At 39.9% G+C, this 15525-nt stretch overlaps 1 protein-coding gene across 7 annotated transcripts in view; it reads left to right on the forward strand.

The window, feature by feature from the left end:
- LOC108272075 (TUB like protein 1) overlaps positions 1 to 15525 on the forward strand; it is a 41615-nt gene that overhangs the window by 20856 nt on the left and 5234 nt on the right. The window contains exons 1-7 of one of the 7 annotated variants that reach the window (XM_053683633.1): positions 6702 to 6862; positions 7250 to 7393; positions 11137 to 11188; positions 11716 to 11746; positions 14618 to 14744; positions 14867 to 14980; positions 15171 to 15305. In XM_053683633.1, coding sequence (XP_053539608.1) covers positions 11142 to 11188; positions 11716 to 11746; positions 14618 to 14744; positions 14867 to 14980; positions 15171 to 15305 — 454 coding nt within the window. In that variant the 5' untranslated portion in view covers positions 6702 to 6862; positions 7250 to 7393; positions 11137 to 11141. Of the gene's footprint in view, positions 1 to 6701; positions 6863 to 6934; positions 7394 to 10758; positions 10888 to 11135; positions 11189 to 11715; positions 11747 to 14603; positions 14745 to 14866; positions 14981 to 15170; positions 15306 to 15525 lie in introns of those variants that run through there. The other 6 variants (XM_017480229.3, XM_017480233.3, XM_053683632.1 and 3 more) reach the window with 6 other exon arrangements.

The following is a 15525-nucleotide window of genomic DNA, read 5'->3' on the forward strand; positions in this document are numbered from 1 at the left end:
GTTACATCAACATTCTTATCCATGGTAAAATTTTCATAACTAAGTGAATCCGCAATAAAATTTTAAATGAAAATTCTATTCTTCTCAACAGATGTTTTTTTTAAATACGGTCCTGTTTCTATGCAAAACATGCTGCTTATTCTATACAATAAATCTGTGAGGTGAAAAGTTGTTTAAAAGCCAACTTCCATGAGACTAAAGCCTTTTCCACGCTGAATGTGTGAGCAGAGGAGAAGCTGCAGTGTTTTTTTTTTTTTTTTTTTAATTATTTTTTTTTTTTTTTCGCCCATGTTAACAGGTTTGCGCATTCACACTGCATGCTGAGGTGGCGAGCAGTGCGTAGCTGGAGCAGAGCAGAAGCAGCAGTGCCGCAATCGTTTCGACGCCGAATCTATTTTTGCTGTAGTGCTTACTTGTGGAAACTGGCTAGTTTTATGGGCAATTTGTTACAGTTAAATGAAATCCTAACAAAACAGCTGATGCTTTATTATGGGTGTGTACGACCCCAAAGTGCTCAAAAATGTGGTCAACTGTGACTGACCTTCCAAATACAAACACGCCCCAAAGTATACTCCCACCCCTAACACTGATTGACAGGTTTCTGTGCAGGGCATCAGAAATGCAAATGCAAAGGGATTTGATATTCCGTTTGAAATTTTGTCAAGCTCCGTATGTGACCCTGAGGAAGTGAAATAGCAAATGGGGTAATTGCTATTGCTATTTTGATAGGACAGGATCATAACTTATTAGACATGGGAAATGCAATTGTAAATGGACTTTGCGTGTGTTTCCATTTGAAATTTGGCAGACACTGTATGTTTGTGTAAATGAAAACTCAAACGGTAATACACGATTTGCATTTTCATTTGCATTATGTCACAATTTATGCAACCACAATTAGGAAATGCAACTGCAAATACAGTTTGCAATTGCTTTTGAAAATTGTCCACAAAATACTTTCATGGTTGTAGCATAGCTCAACAGAAATGCCAAAAACACAATCACACAATTTGCAATTTCATTCTCTTATATAATCTTATGTAAATTCTGGTCATCAGCAACCTGTGTTGAGTTCATACTGCATGCAATGAATGTTCATTTGAATAAAGGGAGGCGGTTTGCGGTAGTTCTCAGAGTGCAAGATATGAGTTAGACATTTACATTTAGCATATGCCAGGATCACATCCTGATTGGGATGCCAGTCCATCACAGGGCACCATGCACACGTACATGTACATTCACACACTTATTTGGGAGTTGGGAGAAAACTGAAGAACCTGGAGGGGACCTGGAGGAAACCTACATTGTCACAGGGAGAACACTGCACAGACAGTGAACTGATCTCAGCATTGAACCAAAAACCCACAAGCTGTGAGCCAGAAATGCTACCCCATTCTACCGCCTTGATTTTCTTTCTCTGAAACCAATCAAGAGTTTCCTTTGAGGTATGCTTTGGATCGTTGTCCTGCTGGAAGGTCCACCCACGTCTCATCTTCATCATCCCGGTGGATGGCAGCAGATTCTTCTCAAGAATCTTCCGGTAAAGGGCTTCATTCATCATTCCTTCTATTATATGAAGTCTGCCTGTACCATGCGATGAAAAACAGCCCCACACCATGATGCTTCCATCTCCAAACTTCACTACTGGTATAGTGTTTTTAGGGTGATATGCAGTGACATTTCTTCTCCAAACATGGTGTATAGTATGACAGCTAAAAAGTTCAATTTTGCTCTTGTCTGACCAGACTACACTCTCCCAGTGTTTCATAGGCTTGTCCAAATGAGTTGTAGCAAACTTAGTCTTGCGGGGTGAGCGTGCATAGAGGCCATGGCGGTGGAGTGCATTGCCTATTGTTTTTTTCTGTGACGATGGTACCTGCTGCGTCCAAGTGTTTCTGGAGCTCTTTCCCAGTGGTCCTTGGCTTTTGGGCTACTCTTCTGACTATTCTTCTGACTTCCTGATCAGAAATCTTGCGAGGAACTCCTGTGCATGGCTGGTTGATGATGGAGTGATGTTGCTTCCACTTGCGAAAAATGGTCCCAATGGTGCTTACTGGAAGGTTCAGAAGTTTGAAATATGTCCGTATCCGATTCCGTCAATGTGTTTCACAACAATAAGGTTGTGAAGGTCTTGGGAGAGCTCTTTGCTTTTACCCATCATGAGATGTTTATGTGACACCTTGGTAATGAAAAGCCTTTTTATAGACCATCAACTTACTAACCCAGCTGATATTAATTAAACAGATAGCAGATGTAATTACTTTCTAACTACTTACAGATTTCAGCTAGTTCTTTTTGTCACATTTTCCTCGTAATGAAGGTAGGACGGATGCAAATGCAGGTAAAAGTTTAATGAGAGACAGGCAGACAAATCCAAAACACGATACAATAGCGAGGTCAAGAAATTGGCAAAGGGTCAGGCGATTGGCAAACAGGCATAAACAGGGCAAGGATAAAATGGAGAATGAGAAACGAGAATAAGATCAAGAACCATGAAACAAAATGAGGAACAGGGTATAATCGCTTGGTACAGTGGTAACACTAATAATTTGCAAAGACATTGTTAGAAAACAGTCTCTTTATACTGTGGAGTGAGTGTGTGAAATTGGATGCAGGTGTGCGTGATTAGAATGAATGAGTGTTCTGGGAATTTCAGTCCATTGCGGCCATGTTTGTAGCCCACAGTGCAGGATGGGAAATGTAGTCACTGTTTTGCTGTGATATGACAGAACCCCCCCAAGGGCGCTTCAAAATACACTCCTTCCCCCGGTGTTCCTGGCCCTCTGGGCAAAATGTCCTCACATGAACTGGGAGACTCAGCGGTATCCTCAGCTGAGCAGGAAGGCAGAGCGTCATCCTCAGCGGAGCAGGAAAGCAGAGCATCGTCCTCCTTCGACTCTGCAGGCTGAACTTGGTTGGCTGTGTCAACAGACGGGCATGAGCAGAACTTGGCTATTGGTGTCAGCAGACTCGGGCTTGATCAGAACTTGGTTGTCCTTGTCAGCAGACTCAGGCGTGATCAGAACATGGTTGTCCGCATCAGTAGACTCGGGCATGAGCAAAACTTGGTTGTCCGTGTCAGCAGGCTCGGGCGTGTTCAGAACTTGGTTGGTCCTGACGTCATCTTCAGGTGTGAGCAGAACCAGGTTGGTCATGATGTCAGCTTCAGGCGTGAACAGGGCCTGGTTGGTCGTGACGTTGACATCAGGTGTGAGCCGAACCTCGTTGGTCATGACGTTGGTTTCGGTCATGACGTCAGTTTCAGGCATGAGGAGAACTTGGTTGTTCCTTGCATCGGCTTCAGGCGTGATCAGGACCTAGTTGTTCATGACGTTAGCTTCAGGTGTGAGCAGAACCTGGTTAGTCGTGACGTCGGTTTCAGGCATGAGGACTTGGTTGTCCGTGTCAGCAGGCTCGGGCGTGATTAGAACTTGGTTGGTCGTGTTGTCGGTTTCAGGCATGATGACTTGGTTGTCCGTGTCAGCAGGCTCGGGCGTGATTAGAACTTGGTTGGTCGTGATGTCGGTTTCAGGCATGAGGACTTGGTTGTCCGTGTCAGCAGGCTCGGGCGTGATTAGAACTTGGTTGGTCCTGACATCAGCTTCAAGTGTGAGCAGAACCTGGTTGGTCATGACGTCAGCTTCAGGCTTGAGCAGGGCCTGATTGGTCATGACGTCGGCTTCAGGCGTGAGCAGAACCTGGTTGGTCATGACGTCGGCTTCAGGCGTGAGCAGAACCTGGTTGGTCGTGACGTCGGTTTTGGGCATGAGGACTTGGTTGTCCATTTCAGCAAACTCGGATGTGAGCAGAGCTTGGTTGTCCATGTCAGCAGATTCTGGTATGAGCATAACTTGGTTGGTCATGACGTCGGCTTCAGGCGTGAGCAGAATCCGGGTGGTTGTGACGTCGGCTTCAGGCATGAGAAGAACTTAGTTGGTCATGTCAACAGACTCTGGCTTGAGCATTACTTGGTTGGTCATGACGTCAGTTTCAGGTGTGAGCAGAAACTGGTTGTCTGTATCAGCAGACCCAGGTGTGATCAGAACTTGGTTGGTTGTAGGCTTCAGGCGTGATCAGGACCTGGTTGTTCTTGACGTTGGCTTCAGGCATGAGCAGAACATGGTTGGTCGTGATGTCTGCTTCGACCTGGGAGAGGAACTTGATGTGAGCAGAGCTTGGTTTGGCCGTCTCTTCGACATGGGACAGGAACTTGGCGTGACCAGAGCTTGGGTTGGCCGTCTCTTTGACCCGTGAAAGGATCTTGGCATGAGCAGAGCTTGGGTTGGCCATCTATTCGACCTGGGACAGGAACTTTGCTTGAAAGGTCGTCTCCTTGAACTCGGACATGAACTTGGCTTGGGAGGCCGTCTCTTCGACATCGAACAAGAACTTGGCTTGAAAGGTCGTCTCTTTGAACTCAGACAGGACCTTGGCTTGAGAGGTGTTCTCTTTGACCTCGGACAGAAACTTGGCTTGAGAGGTGTTCTCTTTGACCTCGGACAGAAACTTGGCTTGAGAGGTGTTCTCTTCGACCTCGTAAATGAACTTGGCTAGGGAGGCCGTCTCTTCAACCTTGAACAGGAATGTGGCTTGGGAGGTCACCTCGTTGACCTCTACCAGGAGCTCTGTATATGAGACTACCTCATGGATCTCATTCTGGAGCTCTGGGGAGGAGGTCGCCATGTTGACCTCCGGCTGGAGCTTGGCGGGTGAGACCACCTCATGGGTCTCAGGTTGGAGCTCTGGAGAGGAAGTTACCACGTTGACCTCTGACTGGAGCTCGGCAGGTGAGACCACCTCATGGGTCTCAGGTTGGAGCTCTGGAGATGAGGTCGCCACATTGACCTCTGGCTGGAGCTCTGTAGAGGAGATCACATAGTGGGTCTTAGGCAGGAGCTTTGGGGGGGAGGTCACCCAGTTCGCCTGCTCATAATAGGTGGTGAACGGCAATCAGGTTTATCTCTGAGGCAGGCCTTCCCCAAAAGATCCTCCAGGACGGCCCAGGATTCTGAACTGACGAATAGGATCCCATGGCCACTAGACGCTGCACCCACTGGCATGCTGGGCCAAAAAACCGGGACAACAGGAACCTTAGCCATTGACTCTTACTGGGCTTGGGGTCCGCTAGGCTTGCAAAATAGATCTGTATGATCCATCATACAGCTCTGGGAGATTTACGACAGTCTGGATAGAATCCACAGCTGGGACGGTTTTCTTGGTTTCCCTAGCGTGACGTCTTCTCCTCTTTCCTGCTGCTTCCATGTTATAGGCGAAGAATTCTGTCACGTTTTCCTTGTAATGAAGGTAGGATGGATGCAAATGCAGGTAAGAGTTTAATGAGACATGGCAGTTTAATGAGACAGGCAGACAAATCCAAAACACAAGACAATAGCAAGGTCAAGAAACAAGCAATGGGGCAGGTGATTGGCAAACAGGCATAAACAGGGCAAGTCTAGAATTAAGAAAGAGAAACGAGAATAAGATCAAGAACCATGAAACAAAATGAGGAACAGGGTATAATCACTTGGTACAGTGGTAACACTAATACTTCGCAAAGACACTGTTAGAAAACAGTCTCTTCATTTTGTGGAGTGAGTGTGTGAAATTGGATGCAGTGATTTAGAATGAATGAGTGTTCTGGGAATTGCAGTCCATGGCGGCCATGTTTGTAGGCCGCAGTGCAGGATGGGAAATGTAGTCACTGGTTTGCTGTGATATGACACCTTACCTTGCCTATGCAAACTGCTTTTTCTTAGCACGTTCAATACTTTTTCCTGTCATTCATTTATTTATGGACTTTAATGTTGTGAATTCTTTATATTTGCAGATTTCTTGAGCTAATACTGATGTCTGGTGAAAATTTCATGTGAATAACCTCATATAATTTTAAATATTTTTTAATTTTTAAATTTGAAATATATTTACTGAAAAAAAATGTTGACTATGTATGTTGGCAGAAATGTCTGATGATCAGGGTAAATGTGTCTGTACGTGTTTCTGCACATGAACTGAATTGGCTACATGAATTTTATTTTCAGAACCATTTATGGATTTTGGAAAAATAAATTTTATTCTTCACTCAATTTTATCGCAAAATCTCAAGGTACTTCCTTTGAATCACATAGCACTACAGTGTGTGCTTTGGCAAAGATTTGCTTAGGCCACGTTTCAGTCTTTGGGAGGCCTGTGAGTCATTTCACAATGCTGCATGCACAACAATGCAGTAAGCTCAAAGAGAGGTTAAATGAAGCTGTATTATAGAATAACCATTATTATGAGCTTTAAAATAATAATAATGAACAGAGAAACATTCTTCAGGAAATGCAGCAGTGTTTTTTAAAACAGTATAAACAAGCAGCTGATATTGTCTCTTTACATACCACCATGACACATACTGCATAAGCAAGTTGTTTGGTCTGTGTTTAGTTTAACAGAAATTTGAAATTTAGGAGTTAGGTGAACTCACTGACCTGTTGACCCATTGTTTTGTCAATTTATTTCTCCCAGGATTTTCCTTTATTTGCATTTTTAACTCCAGACAGAAGTATAGTGCAGTACTAACTACAAATATGTCATTGCATTGTAATGCAGGTTATGGCAACCTGCCCCAAGCATGTGGTTGTGTCTTGTGGTTTCCGTCAAAGTGCAGCCGTGTTTTTACATTGGCCTTAAAAGGGTTTCTTCCCATTTCATTAAAATGAACAAAAAACAGGTTTTATGCAAGGGTTTCGTCGCCATATCTAATCACAAGGATCACACAGATATTTTTTTTTCTTTCCCCCATAGCTGCAACAATAATACGATTATCATGTCAGGACTTCCCTGAAGTGCTATCACATGATCATTGGCAGAGTCATTTGAGGTGAGTGATAACTGACACAACCGGTTGAGTTAACCTTTAATTTTCCTGTTTGTATTAGTGACAGCCTTGCATCATATCAGAATACAGAGAAAAAGTTCGCTGATCAGAGTTTGGTTTAGTGTTACATCAAAGAAAGCAAGTCAGTTGTTATCTTGAATATTGATGCTATTAACTTGAAAAATTATATAATAAATTATATATATCATTTGTCCCATGATCTAATATTTTCATAATTTCATAGTATTACCAAAATAAAAGTAGGTAAAAGTAACATGGTTAACAACAGTATCACAATTTATGACACAGATACAACCAGAAAAAAATGCATAAGAATTCAACATCGGTGATGAAGGGTATTTGAATTGAATGACTAGATGTTATACATAGAGGTACAACATGAGGAAGAAACCAGACACAAAAGGGAATCCATCCTTGACCATATTGATCAGAGAGGTCAGAGAAGGATGACCAGACTGATTCAAGCCAACAGGAAGGACATGTTAACTCCAATAACCACTCTTTACAGCTGAGGTGAGCAGAAACACATCCCAGATTGCACAACACTCAGATTGCACAACATGGTAGATGAGCTACAACAGAGGAAGACCACACTGGGTTTTATTTCTGTCAAGAACAGGAATCTGAGGCTACAGTGGGCACAGGCTCGCCAAAACAGGATAGATCAAGATTGAAAAACGGAGATTTTATTTTCAAACTACCAGGCAATTCAACTGCACAACAGTGTATCTATAGTTGCAATCAAAATGATTCAACCCCCATTGCAAATCAGGTTTATTGTCAAAATTTACAGACTTTCATCTGTTTGCAATGAACAAATCAAGGAAAAGCAATTGAAATAGTTCAACACAACGAATGCTTCAAGTGGTTTCCCCAAATTCAACTTAACGTGCAACTTATAATGATTTCTCCAGTCTCAAAATTATTCAACCCCTTCATGGCAAGCATCTTTAGTATTATAGCAGAACACCCTTTTGCTGTTATGATCTGCTGCAAACGAGATGCATAGCCAGACACCAGCTTCTGGCAGCGTTCCTGAGGAATCTTAGCCCATTCCTCATGAGCGATGGCCTCCAGTTCAGTAATATTCTTGGCTTTGCGTGCTGCAACCGCCTTCTTCAAATCCCACCAGAGATTTTCTATGGAGATCAAGTCAGGTGACAGTGATGGCCCTGTATAATCTTCCAGGACTTCTTCTGCAACCACGTCTTGGTGGAATTTGTGGTATGCTTGGGATCATTGTCCTGTTGGATGGTCCAGTGACACCCAAACTTCAGCTTCCTCACAGACGGAATGACGTTTTCTCCTAGGATTTCCTGATACTTCAAGGAATCCATCTCGCCTTCCACATGCTGCAGGTTTCCAGTACCAGAGGATGCAAAGCAGCCCCAGAGCATCACTGAGCCACCACCATGCTTGACTGGAGACTGTGTTCTTTCTTCATTCTTCTTCCTCCAGACATACTGCTGATCCATTGTGCCAAAAAGTTTTGTTTCATCGCTCCACAGAACAGAATCTCAAAAGTTCTGTGGCTTATTTATATGATTTTGAGTCAAATTTTGGAGTTCTGGCATGGAAACCTTCTGCGTTTAGTACACACCTTACTGTGCTCACTGAAACCTCAGTGCCTGATGCCACCAAAGTCTTGCTGCTGGTCTTTTGCAGTCATTCGAAGGTTTTTCACAACCTGCCTTCTCAGAAATCTGGTTGAATAATTTTGAGACTGGAGAAGTCATTATAAGTTGCATTTTCAGTTGAATTTGAGGAAACCACTAGAAGCATTCATTGTCTTGAGATATTTCAATTGCTTTTCTTTGATTTGTTCATTGCAAACAGCTGAAAGTCTGTAAATTTTGACAGTAAACCTGATTTGCAATGGGGGTTGAATAATTTTGATTGCAACTGTAAGACTGGTGCATGGCAATTCAAATGGTGGTCACATTAAATATTGAATTAAATATGATTTTTTCGAACGATTGGTTGAAATTTATTTGATATATTGAACTTTTCATTTGATTATTTTGAAAGCAGCTTTTGTTTACAAATTTTCTTGACCACTGCACAGTACTGTACATTTACAACACGATATATCTAAGACCTGGTTCCTAAAGTTTTCTTTCAGTACCTGTGTTCTGTGTCAGTCAGTTCATGTTTACTACCTCAATAATTGTATCTACACATGATTGTCAGCAATTATTATGAAATGCTGCAATTGTTATCATGAATATTATTTTTAAAAATATTATGAAACTCATGTAAATATTGTCACATGCTTTAAAACGTTCAAGTGGCAGGAATACAATTAAATCTTTTGGATCCATTTTTGCCGAACCCAGGACACAGGCAATGTAAAAGTTCATCCCACGTCTGCACTGAGACCACTGTCATTATGGTTTGGCTGCGGCGGCAAATCAGGTCAAGTGGTGTGTCTGTGACAGTAAACAATTTCACACTGGCTCGTTCTCTTTTAAGGCATGCTAACATATGTTACACAGGCATGGCCTTCAACACACACAAACATATAGCTCCCTGGAGTCCTTACATATTCTAGACAGTCTTTAAGTTTTGGTTCTGTTGTACCCGAGCTATTTTCCTGTGAGGAAGCTGGGACATTGTGTAAGAAGGAGCACACACCAACAGTATTTTCTTTTATCCTGTGGGCTTCCCTGGTCTCAATAGGCTTGGCCTTGACCTGCTGGGTTTATTTACAGTGAGACGCAAACCTCCTGGCATTGTTTGTATTTTATTGTAAGACACAACTAATGTTTGAGCCAGAGACACACCGAGGCATCATTGCCCCCCTTAGGAGTGTGTATGTATTTTTTTGCCCTACACCTCCCTGGGTTGTCCTCATTGTTTGTGTTTCCTGAGATAGGAGTTTGTGTGCAAGTGTCTCTCCGACTGTGATTTGTACAGTGTTGTGAGTTCATGTCCTTACAGTCATGCTACTTCAGCACTCATAGTTCAAGCAAACATCAGGCTCTTCCTGCCCTCTTAGTGTTTGCTTTTTGCCCTGGATACCAGCAGCATCCAGCTATTAGCATGCATTTATCTCTCTCTCTCTGTCTCTCTCTGTCTCTCTCTCTCTCTGTCTTTCACTCTGTGTGTGTGTGTGTGTGTGTGTGTGTGTGTGTGTGTGTGTATTTGCCTGACTTTCCTGCTTTCATGATTTTACACTGCAGAGTTAAGTTAAAGGCTTAGACGAAGACAGAATTTTTAAAAAAATAATTTAATAATTTCTGCTTTGAGTACGTTTTCAGTGTATGATTTTTTTTTAAAAAACTGGTTTCACAAACATTTCAAATTGAAATCGACATTTGAAATATTTTGTCACATACACATTCTTTTTCTTTCCCCAAACCCCAAGGAACAAGAGATTTTCATTTTGAATATGTTTTTCTGTGTTTTCCCACCTAAATACCCCCTGAAGAGGAAAATGTATACTGTGTTACATTGTTCACAAGTGAAAACACAAAAACAGGCAACATCAAAACATCGTTTCCCCTCTGTGGCTGTAGTATCTCTTTAAGAACTTGACTATTCCCTAAACTGTATAGAATTCAATGCCCTCCACAGGATATCTGCCAAGTGGTGTGTGGCTGTTGAGAAATATAAGTAGGCCTTGGAGTTAGGAGCACTTGTAAATTGCAGAATAGTGCCATCTTATGCTAACACTAAGAACTGCCTGTCTTCTGTAGTCTTTCTAACATTATTACTATTGTCAACTAATGGTTGAGAGCAGAACTTTCCGAATACAGCAAAACATACCATGAGCTTAATGTTTAGGGGCAGTGTGTATTAGGATCTTGCAAGGGGAGGGTGCTTTGTATAGGGGAGGTGGGGTCTTTGGCTTCTGGGGGAAATCCTATTAGTGGTCTGGGCGCTTTCGAATGGCGAATGGGCAGCCAAAATTGTGATATTTCAGTTTCTGGAATAGCAGAGTGGACACTTGGAAATTAAACCACGCATTTGCCTACATATGAGATTGAACACTTTCGGCTGAGGTTGTAAGTGTTTGTTTGTTTTTGTGTGTGTGTGTGCTTGTTGTTGTTGTTGTTTTGGTGACATTTTGCTGTTCTATAATGATTTTGGTCACGAAATAATGTGTGAAAGCTTTCTTGGATGTAAATAACGCTTACATCATGTGAATGTTCTGCCAAAATATGCTGTTACTAACACCAACTGATTTTTGTTGTTGTTAACTCCTATGCCACTGTTGTAGATAACTGCAGTTCTATGATCTCTCCCCTCCACAGTGACTATGCCGCTACAGAAAGAGATCCTGAGAGAAGTGTGGACTGAGAAAACGTGAGTGTTCACTCGGTTCTTCACCATTATATGCCATATTACTAGTTACCTCCTCAAATTCTCGATTTCTTCTGCTGCTGCTGCTGCTGCTTACATCCACGCTACAATATAGCTGTTTCATACTTCTGTTAATACACAAACCAGAAAGAGACCTTATACCTTCAGCCAGCTTTATTAAATACAACTCAATCTGGCACAATTTTTAAAACGTCTTAATAAGCAGTTAGGTTACATGCGATCGGGATGTAAGCTTTTCTACTAGGACTACTGTTTACCTGATGCATTTCTACTGGAAAGCATTTTCCTTCAATACAACCAAACATTATGTGTCTAATGTAGATTGTGTAGAATGGGTTTACCAATTGTACAAAATATGTGAGTACACAAAACACAATGTACTTTCATTGCCAGTAATTTCGTTTATACCACTGGACTTTTTTGGGCAGATTTATTACATTTTGAACTATAGCTCACGCATAATTCATATCTTAAATTTTATATATATTATATATTTGATACTTTTTTAGACTCCACAATGACACAAAGACACAGCAACAGGTGAGTATTTTTGTCACAAAATATTAAATATCATCATCAGTTTAGGATACGTATACCTTAAAATACATGTGAACTTATATTGATGTGTTGTAGTGATGATAAAATTTGAGACCGTCAGGGCAGTTGAATTCCGTCTCTAATGCGCCTGTTGAAGAATGTCCAACATGTTCCACATTTTCACCTTTATATGACTGATAAATATTCATGATTAAAAAAAGATACAGTAAGATAAGATATACTTTTATTAATCCCCCGTAGGGGAAATTTAGGTCAACGTAGCAGCACGATGGAATGTAAAAGAACAGAAGAGGTCTTATTCAGATTTTTAGAGCTATAAAGCCCTCCCTTCCTCCTAATTTGGTGTGTCAAGTTGACGTGGTAGAACAGCAGATGGGTCTGCAGGAAAATCCTCTTAGCAACTTTCTGCTGATGTTAATTCATTGAGTAGAGCACTACACTCTCTCATCTCTAGATTAGTTTCCACTTTTTGTACCAACAACATTTTATAGGCCTAACACAACTGCAGAGCTTGTGGACATAATTACTTATATAGATAAAGTCTATACCAAGAAATGTCTTCTGACAAGGTGAGTTTGTTCTGTGTGCTGTTTTATAGGGGATTGGGAACTGTTTTATAGGGGAATTTCTATCCTACTTGGTTAAATAGTTTTTAATATCTTTGATATAGTTATATCCGATTCAGTTGTACTTATAGCTTCTTTTGGAACAAATCTGTTGAAATTGTTCAAATAGACAAAATAATAATGTAACCATCTTCCATGACTTGATATGGTATAGTGTAAAGGCTACATAAACGAACTAGCAAGCTGATTATTTGGCAATTTCGCTCAGTATAAAATTAATCAAATAGCCCAAAAAACTATTTTCAGGACCGGTTGAAAAAAATAGCTTGAGTGAGACCAAGATGTATGGCAGTGAAATTAATACTGATTTTAAAGATTATTGATTGTAGAACCAACATGTAGTTGGATTTGTGTAAAGGTTTTAAAATTTTCATTATTTATCATTTACCATCATCCAAAATTGACAACTGACTAACAAATTAATATAGTTTTAAATATCAAGCAAATAGCTATGCTGAAATAAGGCTGTGAAGCTGGGATAATTTAACATAGCCCTAATTTTACAATAGGTGATCAGTTACTAGAAATTATTTGTTAAGAAACAGTTGCTGTTTGCAAGGATATAATAGAAATAGCATTTAAGAAGAATTTAAACACATTCTATAATGGTAAGTAATGCCAAATGTAATGTATGTTTTAAAAGAAGAAGAAAGTTAATTTGGTGCTTCGCCACTGTCCCATTAAATATCTACGTTTCAAAATTTAATGAACACTCTATGCTGTATAATTTTATTTAAAGCTAATAATGTCAAGGTTGATTTGTGCATTAATTCTGAAATATTGTATAGTTGGAAAACAATCTATATTTCATATTGTATTGCTTTTGTAGGAAGAACATGTTTAGGAAAGCTGTGTTGTTTTGAGACAGCTTGATTGAATGACTGTGTGCGTGTCTGTTTCCCCTAGTGCAAGGGATTGTCTGAGGTTAAGGGTATTTATAGTGCTGCTCAAATGTTTAAGTGGATCGGAGAGAGAGAGAAGGAAAGAGACCATCACAAGAGGCTTGAGTATATTGACCCACAAGAGATCGTTACTATTACAAAAGCTTTAAATTTAGGTTTAGATGGTTCAGATATAATATATTCCTAAATAGGATTTGTTCTGGAAGAGACAGTATTGCTATATCTCATAGATGTGAACACATCCAATATTATTTTAAGGCCTGGGGAAAATCCCAAACTCACAAATTTTATGAGAATTTGGCATGAGGGAGTGTCAGTAGATGGAATTTGTTATCCTCAACAGAACCACTTCACTGACTGATTACTTCCATTTATGTTGTCTCTTTTTGGAAGGTGCTTTTGTCTAGAGCATCTTACAAATGAGTCAAGCAGTTGATGGTTACAGGTGGTGCTCAAGGGCCCAGGATTTAAACTGACAGCCTTTCCAATCAGTAGTTCAGAGCCTAAAGCACTCAGCCAAATTTTTGTTTTAAAAAGCATCCATGTATCACATGAACTGCTATTTATGCTTTGCATTTATGGTATTATTATTATTTACTCTGCAGTAAGACAATTACTGTTTCCATTTATTCGACTTTATTTTCAAAACTAAACCAGATTTGCAGGCTGAAGAGAAATGGAATGACATGACAAGGAAAAACTTGGCACATTAAAATGTTTGATGTTAAGGTTTGTTTGTTGAGTATTTATAAGCAAAGTGAAAGACATAAAACAGTCCAGGTATTGTATAAATGACTAATGTCATGTCTGTAATCATGTATATTAAAACTACACTATGGTTATTACTCTTTCACTATATTATGTGCTTAGAAATATTGGTGTATTTCAAAGCTATCTAAAGACAAAATAGTCTAGAAATGTTCATTCTCTGTACTTCATAAAATGTATCATTTTACATTATTAATGTACTAATGTAAGCGAGGGCATTAGATTAGTTTATATCACTAAGACATTCAATGGATATTGTGATGTCGACATTAAAAATATCCTAAAATACAAACATCACATCTCACCTGCAAATATAGTCATTTAGAAATAATAATAATTTTTTTTTACGAGTGCTTGTTTGTGTTTCTTTGCTGCATTTGCTTTTTCTTAAATGGTAAGTTCTAACTTTATTCATTCATTTATATATATTTTGCCACATAAATGTCGATATACTATGTACTGTAAATCCTTCCTTCCTTCCTTTATTTATTCATTCATATGTGTCCTGCAGTGACCCATTAAGTTGTTTTTACTGTCCGTTAGTATACATGCATCAGAAGCCAAAAAAGAAGAAAGCTGAGTCTATTCCCGCAGAGAGCAATGGGACAGATACTAAATCCAAAAAAAGCAAGAGTAAGAAAAATGGAGACCTGTCAACAGAGAGCAGCCCTGCCACTCAAAAAAGTAAGCTATAAAAAAAAGTGATAAGACATCGGTACACATTGTAGACCATGTACTGCATTATTATGTAAGTCTGTCATTCTGAAGCATGAAACACTAACCTAGACAACAATATATCCAAACAGATGGTGAAAAAGTGAAGAAAAAGAAAACTGAAAAGGAAAGAGAAAATGAATCCCCACAGAAGGAAAAGGCTGACCCCAAAAAGAAAGCCAAAAGTGCCCCGAAGAAGAAGAAAAGTATTATCATTTTAATCATCATCATCATCATTTTCTTACAAATAAGATGTTACATATTTCATGATCTGCTGATATGACTTTTAAAGAAAAGAAGTAATATTTCATTTGTATGGTTTCTGTTTTACAGTGCAAAGGATTTTAAAAAAGTATGTTTCTGTTAAAAGATATGTTTATGTTCACTATACTTCAGGTTCGACTGATGATGAAGGTAATAGTGATGATGAAGAAGAAATGGCAGCACCCCAGAAGAAAACAAAATCAAAGTCTTCGAAGGACGGTTCTGATGGCAAAGAAAAAGACAAGGACAAGAAATCTAAACCTAAAGGTGAGCTCTGTGTACTAAACATTATTTAGTGTCGCTCAGCTTGTCTTGATGTAAGAGTACTGGGTATGGGGATATGTTTTATAGAGTGCATATTCTAAGATAAGCTAGGTTTTAGCAGTGTAATAGGATTAAGCTAGCTTTTTTTTTTTTTTTTTTTGATGGAGTGACTTAGAGATTTGGCCCACTGTTTTAAGATAGTGTGAGCATGTTTGTGTTTTTG

This window comes from Ictalurus punctatus, chromosome 11 (assembly GCF_001660625.3).
Source record: "Ictalurus punctatus breed USDA103 chromosome 11, Coco_2.0, whole genome shotgun sequence".
NCBI lineage: Eukaryota > Metazoa > Chordata > Actinopteri > Siluriformes > Ictaluridae > Ictalurus > Ictalurus punctatus.